Source organism: Saccopteryx bilineata, chromosome 1 (genome assembly GCF_036850765.1).
Source record: "Saccopteryx bilineata isolate mSacBil1 chromosome 1, mSacBil1_pri_phased_curated, whole genome shotgun sequence".
In the NCBI taxonomy this organism is placed as follows: domain Eukaryota; kingdom Metazoa; phylum Chordata; class Mammalia; order Chiroptera; family Emballonuridae; genus Saccopteryx; species Saccopteryx bilineata.
In genome coordinates, this window is record NC_089490.1 from 351,462,197 (window position 1) to 351,489,726 (window position 27,530).

Below are 27,530 nucleotides of genomic sequence, written 5' to 3' on the forward strand. Positions count from 1 at the left end.
CCTAAATAAAGAGATAACAAGCATCAAAAAGGACATTGAAATCATAAAAAAGAACCAGACAGAAATGACAAACACAGTAACAGAAGTGAAGACTATACTAGATGGAATTAAAAGCAGGCTGAATGAAACAGAGGATCAAATCAGCGACTTAGAGGACAAGATAAGCGAAAGCACAAAAGCAGAACAGAAAAAGAAAAAAGGATTAAAAATTCTGAGGAGGCCCTGGCCGGTTGGCTCAGCAGTAGAGCGTCAGCCTGGCGTGCGGGGGACCCGGGTTCGATTTCCGGCCAGGGCACATAGGAGAAGCGCCCATTTGCTTCTCCCCACCCCTCCTTCCTCTCTGTCTCTCTCTTCCCCTCCCGCAGCCAAGGCTCCATTGGAGCAAAGATGGCCCAGGCGCTGGGGATGGCTCCTTGGCCTCTGCCCCAGGCGCTAGAGTGGCTCTGGTCACGACAGAGCGACGCCCTGGAGGGGCAAAGCATCGCCCCCTGGTGGGCAGAGCAGTTGCCCCTGGTGGGTGAGCCGGGTGGATCCCGGTCGGGCGCATGCGGGAGTCTGTCTGACTGTCTCTCCCTGTTTCCAGCTTCAGAAAAATACAAAAAAAAAAAAAAATTCTGAGGAAACGCTAATAGAGCTCTGTGACAACATGAAGAGAAACAATATCTGCATAATAAAGGTTCCTGAAGGAAAAGAGAAAGAATAAGGGATAGAGAACCTGTTTGAAGAAATTATAGCTGAAAATTTCTCTAAATTGATGCAGGAGTCACACAGGTTCAAGAAGCAGAGAGAACCCTATTAAAAAAGAACCCAAAGACAATTGATGCAGGAGTCACACAGGTTCAAGAAGCAGAGAGAACCCTATTAAAAAAGAACCAAGACACATTATAAACAAAATACCAAAGCTAAGAGATAAAGAAAGAATACTAAAAGCTGCAAGAGAAAAGCAGTCAAGCACCTACCTACAAAGGAACCTTCATAAGGATGACATCTGAATTTCAACAGAAACACTTGAGGCAAGAAAAAAATGGCAAGAAATATTCAAAGTAATGCAGAACGAGAACCTACAATCAAGACTACTTTACTCAGAAAGGCTATCATTTAAGATTGAAAGAGAAATGAAAAGCTTTCCAGACAAAAAAAAAAAACCTCAAGGAATTCATCACAACATAACCAATGCTGTAGAAATGTTAAGGGACCTGCTGTAAAGAGAAAAGGGGGAATTAATCCATTGAGAGACATGTAGATTTAAAGAAAAAATGGCAATAAACAACTACATATCAATAATAACCTTAAATGTAAATGGACTAAATGCTCCAAACAAAAGACATAGGGTAGATGATATGCTGTCTACAAGAAACCCACCTCAAAACAAAATATACATATAAACTGAAATGAAAAAGAAGGAAAAAAAAGCCGAGGTAGCAATACTTATATCTGACAAAAAACACTTTAAAACAAAGGCTATTCTGAGGGATAAAGAAGGTAATTACATAATGATAGAAAGAACAATACAACAGGAAGAGATAACCATTATAAATATCTATGCACCTAATATCGGAGCACCTAAATATATAAAGCAAACTTTGATGGACATAAAGGGAGAAATCAATGGTAATACTGTAGTAGTAGGAGGAGATTTTAATACCCCAATAACATCACTGGATAGATCCTCAAGAAAAAAATTAGCGAAAGAACAGCAGAATTAAGGGACACACTAGATCAACTGGACTTAATAGATATTTTCAGAACCTTTTACCTTAAAGCAGCAGAATATAAATTCTTTTCAAGTGCTCATGGTATGTCCTCTAGGATAGACCACATATTAGGGCATAATATGAGTCTCAACAAATTTAAGAAGACTGAAATCATATCAAGCATCTTCTCTGAACACAATGGCATGGAACTAGAAATAAACTATAATAGAAAAACTGAAAAACACTCAAACACTTGGAAACTAAATAGCATGTTATTAAATGACGAATGGGTGAATAATGAGATCAAGGAAGAAATAAAAATTTTCTTGAAATAAATGAAAATGAGCATACAACAACTCAAAATCTATGTCACACAGCAAAAGTAGTCCTGAGAGAGAAGTTCATAGCATTACAGGCGTACCTTAAGAAGTTATTAAAAGTTCAAATAAACAATTTAATTCTACATCTAAGAGCACTAAAAAAGAACAGCAAGTAAAGCCCACAGGAAGTATAAGGAAGGAAATAATAAACATCAAAGTGGAAATAAATGACATAGAGGCTAAAAAATTAAAAAAAAAAACAACAGAAACGATCAATGAAACCAACAGCTGGTTCCTTGAAAAGTTAAACAAGATTGATTTAACCAGCCTCACTAATAAAAACAGTGAGAGGACTCAAATAAATAAAATTAGAAATGAGAGTGGAGAAGTAACAACTGACACAACAGAAATACAAAGGATTGTAAGAAAATACTACGAGGAATTGTATACCAAAAAATTAGACAACCTAGTTGAAATGGACAAATTCCTTGAAACATATAATCTTTCAAAAATTGACCTGGAAGAATCAGAAAGCCTAAATAGACTATATACAACAAATGAGATCAAAACAGTTATCAAAAAACTCCCAACAAACAAAAGCCCTGGCCCAGATGGCTTCACAGGCGAATTCTAACAGTCAAAGAACTAACTCCTATCCTTCTAAAGTTATTTCAAAAAATTTAAGAGGAGGGAAAACTTCCAAATTCCTTTTATGAGGCAAGCATAGTTTTGATTACAAAACCAGGCAAAGACAAAACAAAGAAAGAAAACTATAGGACAATATCCCTGATAAATTAAATGTTAAAATTCTCAACAAACATTAGCAAACAGGATACAGCAGTACATGAAAAAAATCATACATCATGATAAATTGGGATTTATTCTGGGGAGGCAAGCCTGGTACAACATTCACAAATTAATCAATGTGATTCATCACATAAACAAAAGAAAGGAGAAAAACCACATGATAATATCAATAGATGCAGAAAAAGAATTTGAAAAAATCCATCACCCATTTATGATCAAAACGCTCAGCAAAGTGAAAATACAGGGAACATACCTCAACATGATAAAGGTCATCTATGACAGAACCACAGCCAACATCATACTCAATGGACAAAAATTAAGAGCAATCCCCTTCAGATCAGGAACAAGGCAGGGGTGCCCCCTTTCAACACTCTTATTTAACATAACTCTGGAAGTCCTAGCTACAGCAATCAGGCAAGAAGGAGTAAATAAAGCTTTGAAATGAGAAAAGAAGTAATAAAACTATCATTATTTACTGATGATGTGATACTGTACATAGAAAATCCTAAAGTCACAGTCAAAAACCTACTGGACATGATAAGTGAATTCAGCACGGTGGCAGGATATAAAAGTAATACTCAGAAATCAGAGGCATTTTTACACAAGAATATGTGTCTGAAAAAAATTAATTAAACAATCCCCTTCACTACTGCAAAAATAAATAAATAAATAAATAAATAAATAAATAAATAAATAAATAAATAAATAAATAAAGTACCTAGGCATAAATTTAACCAAGGAGGTTAAAGACTTGTACTCAAAAAATTATAAAACATTAATAACAGAAATCAAGGAAGATACAAACAAGTGAAACCATATACCGTGTTCATGGTTAGAAAGAATAAAGATCATTAAAATGTCCATATTATTAAATTGTTTAAAGCAATTAGTAAATTCAATGCAATTCCTATTAAAATACCAATGACATACTTCAAAGATATAGAACACATATTCCAAAAATGTATATGGAACAAGAAAAGAACACGAATAGCCTCAGAAATCTTGAAAAAGAAGAATAAAGTGGGTGGTATCACACTTCCTGATATCATTATATTACAAGGCCATTGTACTCAAAACAGCTTGGTACTGGCAAAAGAATAGGCATATAGATCAATGAAACAGAACAGAGAACCCAGAAATAAACCCGTATCTTTATAGACAATTGATATTTGACAAAGGTGGTAAAAGCATACAATGGAGAAAAGATAGTCTCTTTAACAAATGGTGCTGGGAATATTGGACAGCACCTGAAAAAAAATGAAACTAGACCACCAACTTACACCATTCACAAAAATAAATTCAAAATGAATAAAAGACTGAAATGTAAGTCGTGAAAACATAAACATCTTAGAAGAAAACATAGGCAATAAGCTCTCCGACATTACTCACAGCAATATATTTGCTGATTTATCTCCACAGGCAAGTGAAATAAAAGACAGGATAAACAAGTGAGACTATATCAAACTAAAAAGCTTCTGCACAGCTAAAGACAATAAGAACAGAATAAAAAGACAAACTACACAATGGGAGAACATATTTGACAATACGTCTGATAAAAGGTTAATAACCAAAATTTATAAAGAACTTGTAAAACTCAACCCCAGGAAGATACATAATCCAATCAAGAATTGGGTAAAAAAAATGAATAGACACTTCTCCAAAGAGGACATACAGATGGCCAATAGGCAGATAAAAAAAAAAAAAAGTTCAACATCACTAATCATTAGAGAAATGCAAATTAAAACTACAATGAGATATCACCTCACACCAGTCAGAATGGTGCTTATTAACAAAACAACACATAATAAGTTCTGGAGAGAATGTGGAGAAAAGGGAACCCTCTTGCATAACTGGTGGCAATGCAGACTGGTGCAGCCACTGTGGAAAACAGTATGAAGATTCCTCAAAAAATTAAAAATAGAACAGCCTTTTGACCCAGCCATCCCACTTTTAGAAATAAATCCCAGGAATATCACATCAATGATTCAAAAAAAGAAATGCATCCCCATGTTTATGGCAGAATTGTTTACAATAGCCAAGATCTGGAAACAGCCCAAGTGTCCATCAGTGGATGAGTGGATTAACAGCTGTGGTACATATACACAATGGAATACTATGGGGCCATGAAAAAGAAGAAAATCTTACTTTTTGCAACAACATGTATGGAACAGGAAACTATTATGTTAAGTGAAATAAGCCAGGCAGAGAAAGAAAAATACCGTATGACTTCACTCATTTGAGGAATCCAATGAACAATATGAACTGAGGAATGGAAGAGATGGGATCAAAGGGTTCAGAGGGAAAGTGGACGGAGGAAAAGAGGAAGGTCGGATGGGATGAGAGCAGTAAAGCAAAAATAAGAAGGAGGACAGTGTGGGAAGGAGGGCTAGGGGGATATGGTGGGGAAGAAAGGAAAGGGGGGAGAACTTTGGGAAGACACTAGAATTCATGTACACCCAATAAATTAAAATAAAATAAAATAAAATTCTTGGAGCATAAAGTGGTATCTGAAAATAGTCTAGGGTAAAACACAAATACAGAGTCCTATAGAATATAACTGGATACAATGAAGCTTCTGTCTATGATCAGATTTTGCACTGTAATAGATACATTAATAAGAACAAGATTTATTTTGGGAATTCATACTTTAAAATATTTCTGTAATTAGAGTTGCAGGAAAGGGTACTTCAAGACCAAAAGAACCTCAGTGTCACCAGGAACAGCATAAGCACACATTAAAGAAGGAAAATTATACTTTATTTTCCTCAAGTTCAGATGCTAAGCTTTTCTCCCAAGTCCTTCCTGCAGCATCTCCACTGTTGACCCCTGCAACCGATGCTCCAGATCTGAGATGAGATCTCTCACCAACTGGCTCTGCTGGACCAGCTCACTCTCATCCTCTTCCAGGTCACAGAGAATCTCTTCCTCAACCTCCTCCAGCTTTTGTCAGTCAATTAGCTCTTTATTGGCCAGGATACCTCTCAATTTTATAGAACACTTCTGAACATGCTGGCTTTCACATTGTATATGACTCTTTAGAATTGAGAAAAAGAAAAATGGACTCATGCTATCAGGCAGAGATAAAGCCAATAAAAAAATTTTGGGAAGGGGGATAAAGCAGAGGAGTGATTCTTGTGGAGGCTGACATTTCCTATTATTTCTCTTTATCACATTCCAAAAACCATGGACTCAAGTTTAAATTATTAAGGCTAACCCTGAACCAAACTGAGATACCTGGGTGTAGCATAACTATCACACAGCTGCCCAGGACAGTCATGCCACTTTGCATTACTCCTTACCCTCTCACCACTCTCGTTCTAACACTAAACACCAGGGACAGCGCCGTGACCTCTGGAAGCATTAAAGACTCAAAATATTGATATAAATTAATAAAGAATTCACTATCCATCCTCACCAGATTCTCTATGAGAATAACAAACCTACAAATATTTGTGTTAATTTGTGAGATGTTTGTTTTTAGCCCACTCCTATCAGAGAAAAGATAAAGAATGCCTAATCAATGACTCTAAACATATCAGCTCAGGGAACAAAGAGGAAGGGAGCTCTTTGTGATTAACAACCAAGGTTCTACCCAGGTTCCTGTCTACTTCAGGAAGTGTCTCCTCCTACCTTCCAGGAAGTTTTCTCCTCTCTGATGTCAGCTCCGAACTTCTCAGCATTCTGCTGCTCTGTCCTCAGCTAGTCCAGAGCTGCCTGGTCCTTCCTCTGGGAGAGAGAAATCACACACCCAAGTCAAGATATGGCTTTTCTCGCATCAGTGTAGAAGATACATTGGGAAGAAATGAGTCTGATCCCTAAAGAGATTAGAGTTGACAACAACTGTGTGAATCTGTGACTTGAACGAAAGCTACATTAGTGAATGAATTCTTTAAGATAAGTGATAGAGGTCAACATCCCCATGTCAAGAGGGGTTTTAATAAGTTGTACACTTAAACCCTGTGGGTTTTGTGAAACAATGTCAACCACATAAGTTCAACTAATAAAAAATTAATTAAACATATTACTATTACTCCATATTAAAAAAAAGATATACAGAGAAGTCTGATTCTCTTTGTCTTAAAAGAAGAAGCATGAGCCTGTAATAAGGAGGAACTTTAGTTCCCACCAACCCAGCTGTGCAGTTACTCTCCTGTTTAAAGGGGAAATAACAACTTTGTTTGGGCACTGTTGGTCAAATACATTTGTATATATGATATATATCTTTGCTCTCTTATAGTTTGTATTGGGTGTGGGGGAAAGGCTATAAGCAAGCTGGGTCGTTATAGCCTAAGGTTTAGTTTTAATACTAAGCTTTTCCCCACACCTTTGACTGATTGCATGATGTGGGGTGGTGCATGCTCATGAGGAATCCCATTATGCCTCAGATATGTGACTTTGTATCACAGACTTCTTTGTTTGTATAGTGGATTAAAGATTTTGATTTTTATACTATAAAGTGGGGCAGACTGGGAGCTTGCTCTCTCGGTTCCTGCTATCACCATTGCAGGGGCCTTCCTGATCCCTTGTCCTTCATAGGAAAAGCAAGTTTTCTGCTTTTCCCTTGTCTTCTTTAGTGGTTTGCCTGTCTTGGTGAGACACCAATAAACAGAATGGCCCATCATACTCTGATTCCACCATTTATTTACCATCTGCCTGAATTCAATGGGAACCTGCATTTTAATGGCCATGGTGGTGGCTCCTGGCCATACAACTGGCATAGTTTTTAGCAGGAAATTTATATGGGACCACCACCCTGAGGGGTGCAATAAAGAACTGGTTACTGTTTTGGCTCCCTATTGCTTTTCTTTTAGGGGCCACGGGCTGCGTGTTTTTTACTCAAGAGGAATCCAGGGATTCTGTATGAGAAGCTGCCCAGCAAAGAGGCTAGAGTTGGAGCGAGCACTGGAAAAGGAATTACAGGTTCGCGAGTTGTAGTTTGCCCTGTTAGCTGAATGTTTGCACTGGCATTTATTGGAGAAACAACTGTGGATTCAAGAACTCAAATCTCAGCTTCTGGCCAAAGCCAGAAGCCACAGGAGCCTAAATGGTCACCAAAGGAGCAGCAGCATCCATGCTGGTGAATTGGCTTTGAGTCCGTGGAAGCAAACGCTTCCAACTCTTCTTCTGAAGATGAGAAGTCTCAGGCTGAAGCTACCATATGCACATGGAGAGCCGGACCAGTGGTCACCAAGAAGGTATAAATGCAGCAGTGAAAAGTCCCTCAGGGGCAGCCACAGCCTTCTGTCCAGGTAATGGAACACTCTGTGATTCAGCCCTATACCCAGGCAGAGATGATGGAGTTGGGGGCACAATTTAGGCAGAAACCTACTGAATTTCTGGTAGCCTGGTTACTACTATTATGTGACATAGGGATGAATGGCATCATGCTCTCCAGAATAGAGATGGAAAATTGGCTGCCATTACCACACAGAGATGGAGAATTGGCTGCCATTACCTCCTCCTTGAGGCAGCATCCTCAGAACTGCCATGGCAACACAGGAGACCATACTCTATCACAGGGGTTGGGAACCTATGGCTTGTGAGCCAGATGTGGCTTTTTTGATGGCTGCATCTTGCTCGCAGACAAATCTTTAATAAAAATATAATAATGTTAAAAATATAAAACATTCTCATGTATTACAATCCATTCATTTCCTACTGTTCATGTTCATGGTTGCAGATGGCTGGAGCCAATCACAGCTGTCCTTTGGGACAACACCAAATTTTTATTGGATAATGCATAATGTACATGGGTCATTGTATAACTCTCATGGAATTACATTTTAAAATATGTGGCATTCATGGCTCTCTCAGCCAGAAAGGTTCCTGACACCTGCCGTATTAGAATGGGTGATGGCTGCCATTTGTATGGTCTGGCAGAATGCTGGAGAATTTCCAGGGGCAATGAGATAATGGCAGTGCTATAGTGAGTTAGTAAAGGTCCTTTGGGAACTAGGTATGAAGAATGCTGTTTTTGTAGGCAGAAGCACAGACTCCCAACTCACACCACTGAACTGGATTACAAACTAATTTATGAACAATCAGTGTGAAAAATGAACTCTGGACAACAAGAACAGCTCTCGAAAACCAAGGAGTAAAGAAGGAGCCACAACAAACCTGGTAGAGAGCACCTGAATCTCCCCTGCTTACAGGAACAGAGGGGGGCTTCTAAAAAAAAGGGGGAGAGAGACAGACAGATGGTGAAGGGCAGAGGAAGATAGGGGATGACCTGAAAAGCTGACTTATGCAGTGCTGGAGGTGGCCAAAGCTGGGAGAGGGGCTGATCCTTACACAAAACAAAAGTCTGAAATGCTTCTGGTTCACAGATCTCCAGACATCTCTCCAGCTCCAATCAGCACAATAAGACACAGCTGAAAACAAGAAATGGAGAAGAGGAGCAGCAACTCAGGTCTCCATGAAGATCTAAGATACACTTCCTCCTACTGAAGCTGAGAAAACACCCTGCCCCCAGAGAGAGCAACTAGCAGAAGACGACTTCAGAGTCTCAGGTAACAGTCACCGCATTCCTGGATACAGTTTCAAATAAGACCCCAGCTGAGATCAGTAAACAAGACTATCACTTGTTAAGAAAACAAACAAATCAAGACTTCAAAGCAGCCCAAATTTGAAAGTAGATTACAAATAATAGCTGATACCAACCCAAGAAGACCTAGAAATAACACAATTGAAAACTGGAGGCAGATAACACCAAGCTTAGACTCAACCAGCTCTACAAACAAAAAACCAAAACACAGAGACATAATGAGAAGACACAGAAGTGCAATCCAAATGAAACCACATGAGAAATATACAAAAAATGAACTGAATAATATGGAAATAACCAAATTTCTAGATGCGGAGTTCAAAATAATAATTGTAAGGATACTTAGGGATCTTAGAACAACAATGGATGGTCATTACAAACACCTAAATAAAGAAATAGCAAGTAAAAAAAAAGAATATGGAAATATTAAAAAACAATCAGCTAACAAATACAATATCAGAAATGAAGACCACAATGGAAGAAATTAAAAACAGGATGGATGGAGCTGATAATAAAATCAGCAAGTAGGAGGACAACTGGAATGCAGGCATGAAAGCAGAGAAGAAAAAAGAAAAGAGACTCAAAAAGTCTGAGGAAACTCTTAAAGAGCTCTGTGACAACATGAAGAGAAATAATGTCCACATCATAGGTGTTCCTGAAGAGGAAGAGAAAGAACAAGGGATAGAGACTTTGTTCAATTATATCATAGCTGAAAACTTTCATAAATGAACGCAGGAGAACTCTCATAAGTTCAAGAAGCACAGAGAACTCCATTAAAGAGAAACCCAAAGAAACCTACACCAGACACATCATAATTAAAATACCAAGCTAAGTGATAAAGAGAAAATATTAAAAGCTGCTAGAAAAAAAAAGGCTATCACCTACAAAGCAGCCCCCATAAGGATGACATCAGACTTCTCAAGAAACACTTGAGGCAAGAAGGGAATGGCAAAAAATATTCAAAGTAATGCAGAACAAAATCCTACAACCAAGACTACTTTATCCAGCAAGGCTATCATTTAAAATTGAAGGAGAAATAAAAAGCTTTACAGACCAAAAAAAAACTCAAGGAATTCATTCCAACCATACCAATTCTGCAGGAAATGTTAAGGGGCTTGTTGTAAACTGATCAAAGTGAAAAAAATATATAGCAAAAGAGGAATACAGCTTTAAAGAATAAAATGGCAATATACAACTACATATCAATAATAACCTTAAATGTAAATGGATTAAATAATTCAATCAAAGACCTAGGGTAGCTGCATGGATAAGAAAACAGGACCCATACATATGCTATCTAAAAGAGACACACCTTAAAACAAAAGATGCATATAGACTGAAAGTAAAAGGATGAAAAAAAATTTTATGCTAATATTAAAAAAGAATCAGTCGGAGCTGATGAAAAAAAAAGCTGGGGTAGCAATACAAATAACAGACAAAATGGACTTTAAAACAAAGGCAATAGTAAGAGATAAAGCAGGCCACTACATAATGATAAAGGGAGCAATCCAACAGGAAGATATAACTATTATAAATATCTACACACCTAATATAGGAGCACCTAAATATATAAAGCAGACTTTGATGGATATAAGGGGTGAAATCAACAGCAATACTATAATAGTAGAGGATTTCAATACCCTACTAACATTACTAGATAAATCCTCAAGAAAAAAAATTAACAACAACAAAAAAAACAGACTTAAAGGACACACTAGATCAACTAGATTTAATAGATATCTTCAGAACTTTTCAAACTAAAGCAGCAGAATATACATTCTATTCAAGTGCTAATGGTACATTCTCTAAGATAGACCACATGTTAGGGCACAAAAGTGGTCTAAACAAATTTAAGAAGATTGAAATCATATCAAACACTTTCTCTGATCACAATGGCATGAAACTAGAAATCAACCACAACAGAAGAACTGAAAAAATACTCAAACACTTGAAAACTAAATAGCAGGTTGTTAAATAACAAATGGATTAAGAATGAGATCAAAGAAGAAATAAAATATTCCTAGAAACAAATGATAATGAGCATACATCAACTCAAAATTTATGGGACACAGCGAAAGCAGTCCTGAGAGGGAAGTTTATAGCACCACAGGCACATTTTAAGAAGCTAGAAAAAGCTTAAATAAACAACTTAACTCTCCATCTAAAAGAACTAGAAAAAGAACAGCAAGTAAAGCCCAAATATAGTAGAAGGAAGGAAATAATAAAGATCAGAACAGGAATAAATAACATAAAGGCTAAAGAAACAATACAGAGAATCATTGCAACTAGGAGCTGGTTCTTTGAAAAGGTAAACAAGATAGAAAAACCTTTAACTAGTGTCACCAAGAAAAAAAGAGAGAGGACTCAAATAAATAAAATTAGAAATGAGAGTGGAGAAATAACAACTGACACAAGAGAAATACAAAATATTGTAAGAAAACACTATGCCAACCTGTATGCCAAAAAATTAGACAACCTGGATGAAATGGACAAATTTCTTGAAACATACAATCTTCCAAAAATCAATCTGGAAGAATCAGAAAACCTAAACAGACCAATTACACCAAATGAGATTGAAGCAGTTATCAAAATACTTTCAACAAAGAGAAGTCCTGGGCCTGATGGCTTCACAAGTGAATTCTACCAAGTATTCAAAGAAAAAAATGACTCCTATTCTTCTCAAAGTATTTCAAAAAATTCAAAAGAAAGGAAGGCTTCCAAATTGTCTTTATGAGGTGAGCATAATTCTAATTCCAAAACCAGGCAAAGACAACACAAAGAAAGAAAACTGTAGGCCAATATTTCTGATGAATATAGATGCTAAAATCCTCAACACAATATTAGCAAACTGGATCTAACAATGCATAAAAAAAATCATACACCATGATCAAGTGGGATTTATTCTGGGGAGGCAAGGCTGGTACAATATTAGCAAATCAATCAATGTGATTCATCACATAAACAAAAGAAAGGAGAAAAACCACATGATAATTTCAATAGATGCAGAAAAAGCATTTGATAAAATCCAGCACTCATTCATGATCAAAACTCTCAGCAAAGTGGGAATATAGGCAACATACATCAACATGATAAAAACCATCTATGACAAACCCACAGCCAACATCAACTCAATGGGAAAAAATTAAAAGCAATCCTTTATGATCAGGAAAAAGGCAGGGGTACCCTCTTTTACTACTCTTATTCAACATAGACCTGGAAGTCCTAGCCACAGTAATCAGACAAGAAGAAGAAATAAAAGGCATTCAAGTTGAAAAAGAAGAAATAAAACTATCATTATTTGCAGATGATATGATACTGTATATAGAAAACTCTAAAGTCTCAGTCAAAAAACTACTGGACCTGATAAATGAATTCAGGAAGGAGGCAGAATATAAAATTAATACTCAGAAATCAGAGAAATTTTTATACACCAACAATAAAAAGTCAGAAAAAGAAATTAAGGAAACAATCCCCTTCACTAGTACAACCAAAAAAATTAAGTACCCAGAAGTAAATTTAACCAAGGTGACTATAGACTTGTACTTGCAAAATTATAAAAAATTGATAAAAAGAATTCAAGGAAGATACAAACAAGTAGAAGCATATACTGTGCTCATGGTTAAGAAGAATAAACATCATTAAAATGTCTATATTACCCAAAGCAATTTATAAATTCAATGCAATACTAATTAAAATACCAATGACATACTTTAAAGATATAGATCACATATTCCAAATATTTATATGGAACCAAAAAACAACATGAATAGTCTCAGCAATCTTAAAAAAGAAGAATAAAGTGGGAGGTATTACACTTTCTGATATCAAATTATACTACAAGGCCATTGTACTCAAAACAGCCTGGTACTGGCATAAGAACAGTCATATAGCCCTGGCCAGTTGGCTAGGCGGTAGAGCGTCGGCCTGGCGTGTGGGGGACCCAGGTTCGATTCCTAGCCAGGGCACACAGGAGAAGTGCCCATTTGCTTCTCCACCCCCCTCCTTCCTCTCTGTCTCTCTCTTCCCCTCCTGCAGTGAGGCTCCATTGGAGCAAAGATGGCCCGGGCGCTGGGGATGGTTCCTTGGCCTCTGCCCCAGGCGCTAGAGTGGCTCTGGTCACAAAAGAGCAACACCCCAGAGGGGCAGAGCATCGCCCCTGGTGGGCGTGCCGGGTGGATCCCGGTCGGGCGCATGCGGGAGTCTGTCTGACTATCTCTCCCCATTTCCAGCTTCAGAAAAATACAAAAAAAAAAAAAAAAGGAACAGTCATATAGATCAATGGAACAGAACAGAGAACCCAGAAATAAACCCACAGCTCTATGGACAACTGATATTTGACAAAGGAGGTAAGGGCATACAATGGAGTAAAGACATCTTAGAAAAAAACATAGGCAGTAAACTCTCCAACATCTCTCACAGCAATATATTTGCTGATTTATCTCCATGTGCAAGTGAAATAAAAGACAGAATAAACAAATGGGATTATATCAAACTAAAAAGATTTTGCACAGCTAAAGATAACAAGAACAGAATAAAAAGACAAATTACACAATGGGAGAACATATTTGACAATACGTCTGATAAGGGGTTAATAACCAAAATTTATAAAGAACTTGTAAATCTCAACACCAGGAATGCAAACAATCCAATCAAAAATGGGGAAAAGAAATGAATAGACACTTCTACAAACAGGACATACAGATGGCCAATAGGCATATGAAAAAATGCTCAACATCACTAATCATTAGAGAAATGCAAATTAAAACCACAATGAGATATCACCTCACACTAGTCAGAATGGCGCTTATCAACAAATAACACAGAATAAGTGCTGGCGAGGATGTGGAGAAAAGGGAACCCTCCTGCACTGCTGGTGGAAATGCAGACTGGTGCAGCCTCTGTGGAAAACAGTATGGAGATTCCTCAAAATATTAAAAACCAAACTGCCTTTTGACCCAGCTATACCACTTTTAGGAATATACCCTAAGATCACCATAGAACTGTTCCAAAAGGAGAAATGCACCCCCATGTTTATGGCAGCATTTTTCACAATAGCAAAGATGTAGAAACAGCCCAAGTGTCCATCAGTGGACGAGTGGATTACAAAGCTTTGGTACATATATATTATGGAATACTACTCAGCCATAAGAAATGATGACATCAGATCATTTACAATAACATGGATGGACCTTGATAACATTATACATAGTGAAATAAGTAAATTAGAAAAAACTAAGAACTATATGAATCCATACATAGATGGGACATAAAAATGAGACTCAGAGACATGGACAAGAATGTGATGGTAATGGGGAAATGGGGAGTTAGGGGGTTGTGAGGGAGTGAGAAAGGAGAGAGAAGGAGTGGGGGGAGCGGAGGGGCACAAAGAAAACCAGATAGAAGGTGACATAAGACAATTTGACTTTGGGTGAGGGGTATGCAACATAATCAAATGTCAAAATAATGTGGAGATGTTTTCTCTGAACATATGTACCCTGATTTATCAATGTCACTGCATTAAAATTAATAAAAATTAAAAAATTAAAAAAAAGAATGCTCTTTTCAATCCTGCATCCTGTGGGCCAGACAAGGAAGTGTTTACGTCAAAAATGAGGGAATTTATCCTTGCTAGCGCCCTGTCAGCCCTTTTTGGGTCACTTGTGGCTATCTTGGGCCCCTATTTGTGGCAGCCCATCAATGCAGTTACACAGTTGGTAGCAGAGTTGGGAGAGCTGGAGGCCCCTCAGGATCATAAAGCAGTGAGGGCTGCTGCCTATGTTGCCCCCCCCCAATTAACAAGGGAAAGGGGCCTATAAAGGGTACCCAAACACAGATATGGGTATATTTGATTGTGGCTGGAGAAGATAAGGGGTAATTGGATGGCCAGTCTAATAAAATTTTTTGGAGCTTTAGTAACAGCTTAAACCAGAACAGAAGTTCCAGCCACTGAGACAAAAGCCTCCAGCAGCTACCAATAAAAAGTTTGGTGCGCAGGCAGCTCAGTTATAAGATTATATGATAAAGAAGCTGAGGAACAGGAGAACTCCCAAGACCCATTGTACCAGTTTGAATAGGAAAAGGGACGAGGGACCCATCCAACTTTTCACACAGGGGACCAATTCACAGTCCCTCAGACTGTTGGAGGGCCGGACTATAATAAAAACTATAAACAAATCCCTATGCACACTGCACATATCTTATTTTAAAGTAAAAAAACAAAACGGGAACAAATACAATATTTAAAATAAAGAACAAGTAAATTTAAATCAACAAACTGACCAGTATTTCAATGGAAACTATGGGCCTGCTTTTGGCTAATGAGATAATCCATGTGCTCTTCTTACTGACCACCAATGAAAGAGGTGCCCCTTCCGGAAGTGTGGTGTGGGCCGGATAAATGGCCTCAGGGGGCCGCATGCGGCCCACAGGCCATAGTTTGGGGACCTCTGATATAGTATTTGAGAGAGCCTGAGGGTATACTGAGGCAAAAGTTCTGGTATGTCCCGAAAGCTCCTCCTTGGGGGGCTTGCCAGCTTCTTGGAATTCCTCTGTCTCAGGGGCAATAGTCCAGTAAGGGTGAGGTTTGACAGATAAGAGGAATATCAAGAGGACAGTTTGGAATTCACATATCTATCATTTCTCAACTCTGGTTACATATAAAAGAAAGACAGTTATTAATTTTATAATATATGGTGAGGGGTGATGAGGAGAAAGAGGAGAAAAAATTGAAAAATTATTGCTTCTTCTGAAGAGAACTCAAGAAAAGAACCTTGCCAAGCCAAGTCCCTCATCCAGTTAAGGAGGTCATCAATTTTCGTGCTGTGAGGTGTGATCCAGGTGATGTCCTCAAAATCCTGAGTGAGGAAGTAAAAAAATTTTGTGAGGTAATAATTGTGAATTGCTTGATGTGAGTGCTGAGTGGACAGAGTGACATGGTGATACATGGTCTCCTGGATGAGCCTCATTAGACATGCTGGTCTGGTTCCTCTCAAATGGGAGGACATGTGGAGATTTTTAGAGACAGGGAACCTGTTGGTGTAAGTTTTTAGAAGGACTGAATATGTGTGGTTTAAAAGAAAGGGGGTTTAGAAAACATTTAGGAGGAAATTTCTTGGGCTGAGGGGCAGCTTCTTCCTGCTGTCATCCCTACCTGTTTGATATTTCCCTTGTGAAGTTCTCCTTGGGGTATTGGAGAATAGGAGTGTAGCAGCATTTGATTGCAGGTAATCTTAGAGATTTCCCTCATCTGGACTTGTAGGAACTTGATAAAGAAGGGGGGCAAGTATTTTGAGATTAGGAATGCAGAGATAAGGAGGGTTGTATAGCGGGAGTGAAAGTATTTTCATGGTAAAGTTAGAGATATTCTTTCTTAGCAGCCCTGGAGAGAGCAATTAGCTTGAGCTAAAAGAAATGTTTTATGTCTATTTGTAGGCTCTTCTTCAGCCAAGAAGACCCAGCAATCTTGTCCCCTTATTATGTGAAGGGTAAAAAGACTGACAAATGTTAAGAGGTAAATGTTATTCATTCTCCTGGTTTTTCAGGGATATGGGAGAGCTTTAGGGTTAGGGGACCTGTGGTGGTTGAAAGATAGGATTTAGGAGGTTTGCTGATATAGGGTTTCAGATTTTTCTGTTTGACGAGGGCAGGTTTCAGGGTTGGTGTGTAAGGTTAGGTAGATTTTTCCAATTTTCTGATTGGTGAAGGTCTGCATGTGGTTCTGTAAGAAACTAGTGAACAAGTGTAAGAGGCAAGGTCTAAAAGTTAGAAAAATAAAGAGGAGAGTGAGTGGATTAATGAAAGGCAATGGTCAAGACACCCAGTTTGTGTGAAACCACTGATTCCATGTTTACGAATTCACTGGGCTTCAGAGAGAGAGAGAGAGAGAAGGAACAAGACAGGGAAGTGGCTAGTCCCCCTGCCCCTAGATCTATTTTTATAAAAATTCTTAAAGCAACAAGGAGAGGAATTACCTGTATAGCTCGTATGGTCCTTAGATTGACAGGTAGTGTACTAGGAACTGGAAGAGGCTCATGAGGTGGGATTAGGTTGATATTTGGGGTGAGATAGATTAGGGTACAGGTTTTTATCTAATTAGTAGAGAGACACAGATAGGTGTTGGTCCCACACGAGTAGTAAGTCCCTGATTGGATGAGGAAGGTTGAGAGGTGCAGTAGGAGTTGTCAGGATTATGGTGTGTGGACCTGTCCATGTGAAAGTTAGTCCTTGGGTGATATAATGCTGGAAGCAAGTCTTTGACAGTCTTTGAACAGTTTGCTGAGTAACCTATAAATCCTGCAAGTACTTAGGGAAAGGGTGGTTACATTTTTACACTTTGCAGTTAGAGTTTAAGTCCTAGTGATCACGGCTTCAAGCTGTAATTAGCAGCAGGTCCCAACCTACAATAGGCATGGGGCATTGAGATGAGGAATAAAGGAGATACTGTGCATTAAATAAGGTAACAAAATCAAACTGTCAATACCCAGAGTAGAGATCTTTGAGGGATAAATAAAACTCAAATATTCTGGCAAGGCATAGTAGATGGCCCTTGTGTTTATGAGAAATGAGATCAGTTTATCTGCTACTTTGAAGAAATACCTTTAGCTCACGAACGATATCCTTCAGCCTTCACTGGCAATTCCCAGCATGCTGGGCAAGGTCAGGTCACAGGTAGCTGGAGCAGGGCTGGAAGAGACTCAACCCTCCTTCCATGGAGCAAGGGGGCAGCTTACTTTCTTGTGTCCTTCTTTCCACAGCAATGATGTGTCCCTTAATGGGGCCAGAAAGCCTGGAAGGCTTCAGTTCAATGACCTTTCTTTCCACTCTGGAGCAGGGCCCTGATGGAATCCTATGAAGCCCTTTAGGGCGCTGGAGCCTTTAAGAGCATATGCCAAAAGTCGTATTTCCTGACCTCTTTGGGGCCTTATTTGCCTTTTCTGTTACTTCCTTGGCTATTACAGACCTTAAAAGCCATGCTCAGAAGATCTCACTGAGGGGCTTGACTAAGAGAGCAAAATTGAGAATCCAGGGTCTCAAGAAGCCTATTAGACCAAGGAAAGAAAGGATTTGATTTGCGGTGGTAGGTGGTTGAAGACTGCGGAGGGTCTGAGTTTAATTTAGGGTGAGACCTCAGGTGGTGGGGGTTAAGGCGATGCCTAGATAGACTACGGACTGAGAATGAAGTTGAGCCTTTGCAGAGAAGACACAATATTCCTTCACAGCAAAGAAGTTAAGAAGGGTGGTGGTGTGTCCCCTTGAGGCAGGCAGGGGCTGCAGAGGAGTAGGTTATCTACATATTGTAAGAGAGTACTAGTTTTGAGATTGCATGCCGCTAAATTCTGAGTTAGTGCCTGCCCAAACAGGGGTGGGCTGTTTTTGATCCCCCAGGGTAAGACAGTCCATGTAAAGGTAAACAGAAAGTAAGAGTCAGGGTGTAGAGGAATGGTAAAGAAGTTATTCTTGAGGTCTAGGACCTGTAGAGATTAGGGACTACTGGATGGAGGGGAATTACCACCTCATTGATTAGATGTAAGGCTTGTATGAGGCAATAAGCCCCTGAAGGTTTTCAAACAGCAAGGCTGGTGGTATTGCAGGGAGAGACTATGGGGATGAGTAAGCCTTGATTTAAAAGGTGGGTAATTAGCCTGACCAGGTGGTGGCACAGTGGATAGAGCATTGGACTGGGATGCAGAGGACCCAGGTTTGAGACCCCCAGGTCGCCAGCTTGAGCATGGGCTCATCTGGTTTGAGCAAAATTTCACCAGCTTGAGCCCAAGGTTGCTGGCTCCAGCAAGGGGCTACTTGGTCTGCTGAAGGCCTGCGGTCAAGGCACATATGAGAAAGCAATCAATGAACAACTAAGGTGTCGCAACAAAAAAACTAATGATTGATGCTTCTCATCTCTCTCTGTTCCTGTCTGTCTGTCCCTATCTATCCCTCTCTCTGACTCTCTCTCTGTCACTGTAAAAAAAAAAGGAAAAAAAATAAAAGGTGGGTAATTATTGGTTTGAAGCAGGGGTCCCCAAACTTTTTACACAGGGGGCCAGTTCTCTGTCCCTCAGACCATTGGAGGGCCACTACATATAGTGCTCCTCTCACTGACCACAAATGAAAGAGGTGCCCCTTCCGGAAGTGCAGTGGGGGGCCAGATAAATGGACTCGGGGGGCCACATTCGGCCCAAGGGCTGTAGTTTGAGGACGCCTGGTTTAAGGCCTTAGAAACAGACACAGTTACACATTAAACAAAGACTTCACATGTTATGAATTAAGAAATTTAAATGAGCGCACTTTACTTGTTTCAATTAAAATTATACTAGAGATATTTTCTGACAAAGAAGACAGATTACTTACATAGCTTAATATACAATTCTGCTTTTTTAAAGTTTTTCAAGATGACAGGGAGTTGCCGGCATAAAGGGGAGGAAGAGAGAAAGCAGACAGATGGACATTGTGAGCAGCTGGATGGAAAGAAGGAGGGTCAGAATCTGCAAGAGGAGGAGGAGGAGATTAAAGCACCACGTGGTCAGAGGAGTCAAAAAAGATTTAGAGCTCTGAGGAGAGGGGAGAGGGCAAGGAGGAAAGAGGCACAGTCACAGTTTGTAAGGAGGGAGGAGGAGTCAGAAGAAGAGACAGACAGAACTGCAGTTTGTAAGGAGGGAGGAGGAGTCAGAGAAGAGACAGGCACCACAGCCAGAGCCACAGCTTCTAAGGAGGGGGGAGGAGACAAAGAACACAGTGGAGAAGAGAGGGGGTTCTCGGAGGGAAGAGACTCGAGTGGAAAAGATTTGCAGAGGGACCAGAGAGGGGTCCCGAGAGGGGTGCCCTCGGGGGTCAGTCAGGTGGGAAAGAGTTGGGAGTCCACAGAGAAGGAAAAATTAGGAGCGGAGGTTTTAGGTGAGGTTTCTCTGGCCAAAAACGACCTGCATGTAGAACAGAAGGCACAGAAATTAAGGACAGGAGAGAAGGGAGAAGAAAAGCCTGCACGTAAGGAATTTCTGATGCCCTCCCCATCTGGTTGCAGAAATTGTAAAGATCTCTTAAGATATTGTAATCAAGGGTTCCATTCTCTGACCAGTGAAAGTCGTCATCTAATTTATATTGAGGCCAGGCTGTATTACAGAGGAAGATGAGTTTTTTTGGTTTGAGGTCAGACAAACCAAGTTTGGCGAGATTTTTGAGGACACAGCTGAGGGGAGTCTGTCCGTATGGTTTGGACTGAGAGGAGCCCATATAGAGGAGACTGGTGAGAGAAGGAGGCATCCCCACCTTCAGTCACAGTTCCAAGAGGAGAAAATCTTCGTAGAAAGAGAGTCTTAGACAAGAGGTTGTCACTCCAAGGCTGAGATCCCGGGACATAGGAGAGGTGCCTGGCTAGGTGCACCTAGACTTTCATAGAAGTCCAGTAGAGGAGTAGAGGCAGATCACCCGTAGATATGGGGTCCAAAGTCAAAACAGTCTGACCAGGAAGGGGCGTTTTGGAGAGAAATTTGGAGACCAAATAGGGAAAAGGGAGGGAGAAACTCCTTATCTTCTGGTCCAGCAGGGGTTCAGGACAGGGTTAGACAGCTGGCCAATCAACCTACAGTTGTACATCCAAACAGAATCAGGGAGTAAGCCCAGGATGAGCTGCCGCTGCCCATTGCTTCCCTGCTTGTAAGTTTGAATGGCAAAGAGGATCGTCCAGGCAGTTAGTACCCTGTCCCAGGTTTCGGCACCAAATGTTGGAATCCATGGGAGTCCAAAAGAGACCAGAGTAACAGGCATTATTGAAAGGAAGAAAGGAACCCTGCTGGGCACTTCTCTGGGGGAGAAGAGCACCCCTTACAGACTAGGGGCAAATTATATAGTGTTTGGGAGAGCCTGAGCGGATACTGAGGCAAAATTCTGGTATGTCCAGAATGCTCCCCCTTGGGGGACTTGCCAGCTTCTTGGAATTCCTCTGTCTCAGGGGCAATGGTCCAGTAAGAGTGAGGTCTGACAGTTAAGCGGAACATCAAGAGGGCAGTTTGGAATTCACGTATCAATCATTTATTGAGTATAGAGTGCATCCTGTCTGACGATGTTCCCTGGTCTCAGGGACACAGAGGCCAGGAAAGTCTCATGGAGTGACTCACATGAGAGCTATTTAAAGGGTCCCGTCTAGGGTGGTCAAGCTAATATGACGTGGTGAAATCTCACTGGCTGACGGATGGTCGCTTTTTTCCAAAGGACTCCTGGGAAGTTTCTTTTGGCACACTTGGCTGTGGACGGTCCTAGCCAAAGTTCCCGGGTCTGGGTTCCCCACGTGGCCATCCCCCATTGCCCACCTCCCTACAATGATGGGTCGGCTAAGCCATGAGTTAGGGACATATCACTTTGTGGCAGACTTGGCTAATGCTTTTTTCTCTATTGATATAGCTGCAGGGAGTCAAGACCAATTTGCCTTCAGTTGGGAAGGAAGACAATGGACCTTTACAGTATGACCCCACGGCTATTTACATAGCCCTGCCTTGTGCCATGGCCTTGTAGCTGCTGACCTGGCTAAATAGAAACAGCCAGAGGCAGTTCCCATGTACCATTATATTGATAATATTATGCTAACTAGTGATTCTCTTTCAGAATTGGAGCAATCAGTCCCTACCCTGCTATCCCTTTTGAAAGCATGTGGCTGGGCAGTCAATAGAACAAATTACAAGGACCTGGGTTATCTGTTAAAATCTCGAGAGTTGTCTGGTTGGGTAAGATGAAAGTTATCCCTGATGTAGTTATAGATGAGATCCAAGCATACCCCATGCCCACTATAGTAAAACTGTTGCCTGAGTGCTGCATATGGGCGAATGCTGGTCCTTGAAAGTGACAATGTACCCACTTCACTGGTTCAATGGTGAGGCAATGGGCTCAAGAGCTGGGGGTGGACTGGAAATACCATGTTCCCTACTGTTGGGCAGATTAAATATATTATGCTGACTTTGTTAAAGATGGTGCTGCCCACGTGGAGGCCATCACCCAGGTGATATTAATGTGTGTTGGGGGTGGGCTTGGTTTTAGGACTAAACCTCTCCCACCCTTTTTGATGTGGAGTGGTACAATCCCATCATACCCCAGATAAGTGACTTTGTATTAGAGACTTCCTTATTTTGTATATTGGATTAAAGGTTTTGATTTCTACACTATAAAATGAGGGCAGAACAGGAGCTTGCACTTAGTTCCTGAAATTAGCATTAGAGGAGACAGCAGAGAGCAGAGAGAAGCCACGTGGAGGAGGCCAGGAGAAGCAGCCAAGATGGTGGAGTGTTGAGTGAGAAACCAGTTTGTGCAGAGTTTGTGCAGGGAGAAGGAAGGAGATGGGGAACAGAGGTGAATAAGTCTGGTGAGCTAGAAACCTTTGATTCTAGGAAACTCGGATAAGTCAGTAGCTTTGTGAGCACTGAATGTGAGTGGGTTTTGGAGCCCAGTGTGTTTTTTACTTGCACGCCGGGCGCAAGCTAGAATTAAAGATGATGACCCACCAGTTTTTGGCTCCGTTGTTTCTTTACCGACTGTCCGAATCCAGTGCAAACCTGCATGGGCCAGGCTTCTGTGATGGTGGCCTTGGATCCTGGCTTTACACCTATCACCCCCCCACTGCTGGTATCATTGAGCTGTATAATGGATTCTTAAAGCTGGGACTGAGACAGCTCCCTTACTGGATGGACACGCCGCTTATAGATAGTACTCCAGATTTTGAATAAGAGACCTTGACGGGGGAGCCCAGCTCCAGTAGTGGCCCTCCTGCATCAGGCAGCTGTCCCCATTCAGTTGCAGATATGCACCAAGCACATTTTACTCAAGCCAGGTTTTGGACAGCAGGGCAATGCACTCTTGCCTGCCCCAACAGCCCTTCTTAAAGGCCAACAGCCTCAATGGACTTGGCCCTGAACCGTACAGGCCCCCCACTTGAGATGAGTGGCCTTGTTGGCACCATGGGGAAAGGGGTTAGAGGTGGACCTCCAGTTAACTCCATGGGCAACCAGCACCTGGCCACCTAAGGTAGAAGTGTATTATCCCTTGAGTGTTTAGGAAAACAGCATTATGAAGGGCACCTTTGTAATTTATTTATGGCCAATAATAAATTCTCCGATTTTACTACACATAGAACCAGCAGATGCTGGTCTATTGGCCAATAAGGTTTGGTATGCCCACTCAGGGAGGCCTCTGGTACCAGCTACGGTGCTGTCTGCAGGCAAAACTCTGGCCTGTATTCTGCCAGAGGGAAAAGATTTGCCTCTCTTGGTGCCACTGACAGCTCTCTCATTTTGCCCATAGCTTTTGATTTGTTAATCCTATTGCTGTAGTTGGTACTGTTTCTGTTTATGCAACGTATCCCACTCCTTGCACAGTGACCATTATGGAAGGTACCTGTGATTTAGATTGTGAAGCAAGCAAAAGCGGTGAGATATTGGTCAAATAAGTTTGCAAATATGATATATTGATATATGTTTGCCCATTTATACTTTGTATTGGGTGTGGGGGACAGGCTGTAAGCAGGCCTGGTCATTATAGCCTAAGGCTTAGTTTTAAGACTAAACTTTTACCCACACCCTTGACTGATTGCATGATGTGGGGTGGTGTATGCTCATGAGGAATCCCATTATGCCTCAGATAAGTGACTTTGTATCAGAGAACTCTTTGTTTGTATATTGGATTAAAGGTTTTGATTTCTATACTATAAAGTGGGACAGACCTACCTGGAGCTTGCTCTCTCAGTTTCTGCTATCACCATTGCAGGGGCCTCCCTGAGCCCTTGTCCCTGAGCAGGTTTTCTTTTCCTTTGTCTTCTCTTGTGGTTTGCCTGTCTTGGTGAGATACCAATAAACAGAATGACCTACCATCCTCCAACTCTGCCATTTCTTTACTGTCTGCCCAAATTCAATGGGAACCTGCATGTAAGTGGCCACAATGGCATCTCCTGGCCATATTGGCACCCAAAATCCACCTATCAATACAAAATATAAAAATATCTGCTTCTGGTTTAAAGTCTGCTCATCATGTCGTAATTAGGTGGAACACACAGAAATGTCCTTCAGGTATTGAAAGGTGAGCATAGAAAGAAAAGTGATCAGGCTCTGGGCTCTGGTGGCAAGGTCCTTAGAGTGAAATGCAAAGTACAGATTGCCAACAAATACCATTTTTTGCCCTGTCTTTCCCCCATCCTGGTCTGTTACCTTGTACTCCTGGGTAAACTCCTCCATGAGGAATGTGTGGTGATCACAGTGTTCTTAAGGCAGCTCACAAAGCCAACAAATGAACTTTCCATCCTCCTTACAGAAGAGCAAGAGTTTCTCTCCATGGTGCACACAGAGATCTCTCGTTTGCTCCTCTTCTGGGCTCAGCTTGACCTCCCTGAGCATCTCCACTATGTTGGCCATATGCCGATTAGGCCGCAGGCTCCCAGGGTGGTAACTGAATTGGCACACAGGGCAGCTGCTCCCTTCTTCCTGTCCATTCACGGAGTTCTTGTTTTTTACTGTGCACCCTAGGCCCCAACTTCTGAAATTTCCCACAAAACCCCAACTTTACACTTATTTCAAATGACACCAAGTTTAAGGGGCCCAATATCTTTTTCTGTGCCCAAAGCCTCACCTGACCTTAATCTGCCTCTGGATCCCACCATGTCCTGAATGAATATCTATTGCATAAAATACGCCCCTCCTATCTCATTGGAAGGAGAAGAATGGAATTTTCTTTATCCTCTTCAGAACTTTCAACTCGCTATAAATGCAGGGCTGACCTGGGCAAGAAAATGCTTACCTACACTGTTGTTAAGAAATCCCACAATTGGCCCTGGCTGGTTGGTTCAGTGGTAGAGTGTCGGCCTGGTGTGCAGGAGTGCCGGGTTCGATTCCCAGACAGGGCACACAGAAGAAGCACCCATCTGCTTCTCCACCCCTCCCCGTCTTTTTCCTCTCTGTCTTCTCCTCCTGCAGCCAAGGCTCCATTGGAACAAAGTTGATCTGGGTGCTGAGGATGGCTCCATGGCCTCTGCCTCAGGCACTAGAATGGCTCTGGTTGCAACAGAGCATTGCCCCCTGGTGGACATGCCGGGTGGATCCTGGTCAGGCGCATGCAGCAGTCTGTCTGACTGCCTCCCTGTTTCCAGCTTCAGAAAAATACAAGGAAAAAAAAAAAGAAATCCCACAATTATACTTCTGAGTCTTATTGTATCACTGTGAATAAATTTTCATAACTGAACAAACAGAGGTAATATTTAAATTCAGTTTCCATGACATAGAATTACTCCAAAAAATGGGGGGAGGACTATACAGCTAGAAATACCTATTTTACAATTAGCTAAAGTATAAAAAAAGTTGTGATTCTTTCATAAAGTTTTTTTATTTTTTAAAACAAAGGGTTATATTTTTGAAAGTAAATTAATATGCATTCTTAAAATTATTTTATTTAGTTACAATGAGAGGCAAAATAAAAATTAATACACAACAAACTTGATAATGCCTTATATGCTAGAAATTACAGAAGTTACTGAAAACATTGTTGTTCAATTTTCATAACACACATTAGGTAAATTTTATTATTGTTTCTTTTACAAAGGAGAAATTGAATGTCATAAAATATAGGTTATTTGATTAAGGCCAATATGTAGCCAACCAGAATTATGATAAATTTCCCACTGTCACAAACACACACACAGGCTGATCTATCACTGGCAGGGTGGTCCTGACAGCAGCACAGAAGTATCTGGGATTTGAATCATGAGACTCCAGTAAAACCACCCTACTGTTCCTAAAGGCACCAACCCATTTCATGAGACACAAGCACAGCTTATATTTTTCAGTAATTAGTAGAGAAAAAGTTTATTAAACTGAGACACATGTTTTATACTTGATGACACTTTCCTTCTCACAATGATTCTAACTATGCTGTGCCTTTTTATACCTGGTCTATTTTAAGTAAATTGCATTCAATTGTATTATTCAAGGTTACACTGCATGTATAGGGAGAGACTGCACTTGAATTCAGACACTATGCACAAAGAATTTCCACTCTTAGTACACATTATTGATTACTTTTCTTGTTCACTCTTTGAGGCATAACCAACATCATGGGGAAACTGATACACTCGTGAGGACTCATTCTATAGTGAATAACTCCTATACCAAGTTTTGAATAATATACAAAATTGTTAAAAACCTTTTTGTATTCTTCTCAGTGGCAGAGGAAATGAGATTATAAAATTTTGGCAGAGATGTCACTTGCACACTGGTGTTTCTTATGAGGCATTAATCATCATCCTTTAGATTATGTATAATGGTGAATTAAGATTCTCAATGAATATGATATAAACAACGTTTTGGGAAACATATAACAAAAGGTAAATTTTATGCTCTATTGATGAGTGACCGAAGATGAATTGGAAAAAAAAGGGATACAGCAAGGAAAGATTGTTGAGAATGCTGTAGGTGAGCTCAGTGCTTTTTGTGGAATATTTTTTTTATTTGAAGATCCAAGAAAGCCCGGAAGCTCTTCAAAGAAAGTGTATTTGGATAACACAGTGTCATAGGACCAGCACATGTCATAAGATTGAAAAATGGATATAGTCTCTGAGAAAATGAACATGAGGAGAATTTATAGATGAGATTCCCCTGGTTTGTGACATTCAAAAATGATACAGTGCCTGCCTCGCAGTCTACGAAAACGCCAACACAATAGGGATGAACAGGCAAGGAAAGGGTTCTTTTCCAGGGACAATTGTTGGATTCATTTTCAAAAGCATTATACTGACATTGATTCTCTAATCCTATAACCCAATAGCCATATTTAGGTTGATATCTAGAGTAAATATGTGGACGATTACCACTTGATATAACAACACTCTCTTTAGGGTATAATTTAGGCATTTCTTCACAATATACTCCCAAGACCCAGGCACTTTTCCGTGACACATCTACCTCCCAATAATGCTTTCCAGATGCGACAAATGGTGAACCAAGTACAGCATAATCATTATAATCATTTGTCTGATAAGTATAATTTGTATTCATTGTTGACACATGTCTCGCTTCTCTCTGATCCTCAGAAATGGTTACAGTTTGATGATTTATTGGACGACACAGGGTCATGTGAACTGTAGAAAAAATTACAAGATTGGTTAAGAAATATGAGGTACCTTCATTAGTGACATTTAAAGAGAAT

The 27,530-nt window shown here is 40.3% G+C and overlaps 1 protein-coding gene and 1 pseudogene across 5 annotated transcripts in view; both read right to left on the minus strand.

Moving 5' to 3' along the window:
* Positions 1–5,599: 5,599 nt before the first annotated feature.
* On the minus strand, positions 5,600–24,993 carry LOC136319621 (tripartite motif-containing protein 5-like; annotated as a pseudogene).
* Positions 24,994–25,734: 741 nt separating this feature from the next.
* Positions 25,735–27,530, minus strand: part of LOC136318453 (tripartite motif-containing protein 5-like) — a 90,330-nt gene continuing 88,534 nt past the window's right edge. For all 5 annotated transcript variants that reach the window (XM_066250773.1, XM_066250772.1, XM_066250775.1 and 2 more), the window contains exon 8: positions 25,735–27,462. In XM_066250773.1, the coding sequence (XP_066106870.1) occupies positions 26,804–27,462 (659 nt within the window). In that variant the 3' untranslated portion in view covers positions 25,735–26,803. The remainder of the gene's footprint in view (positions 27,463–27,530) is intronic.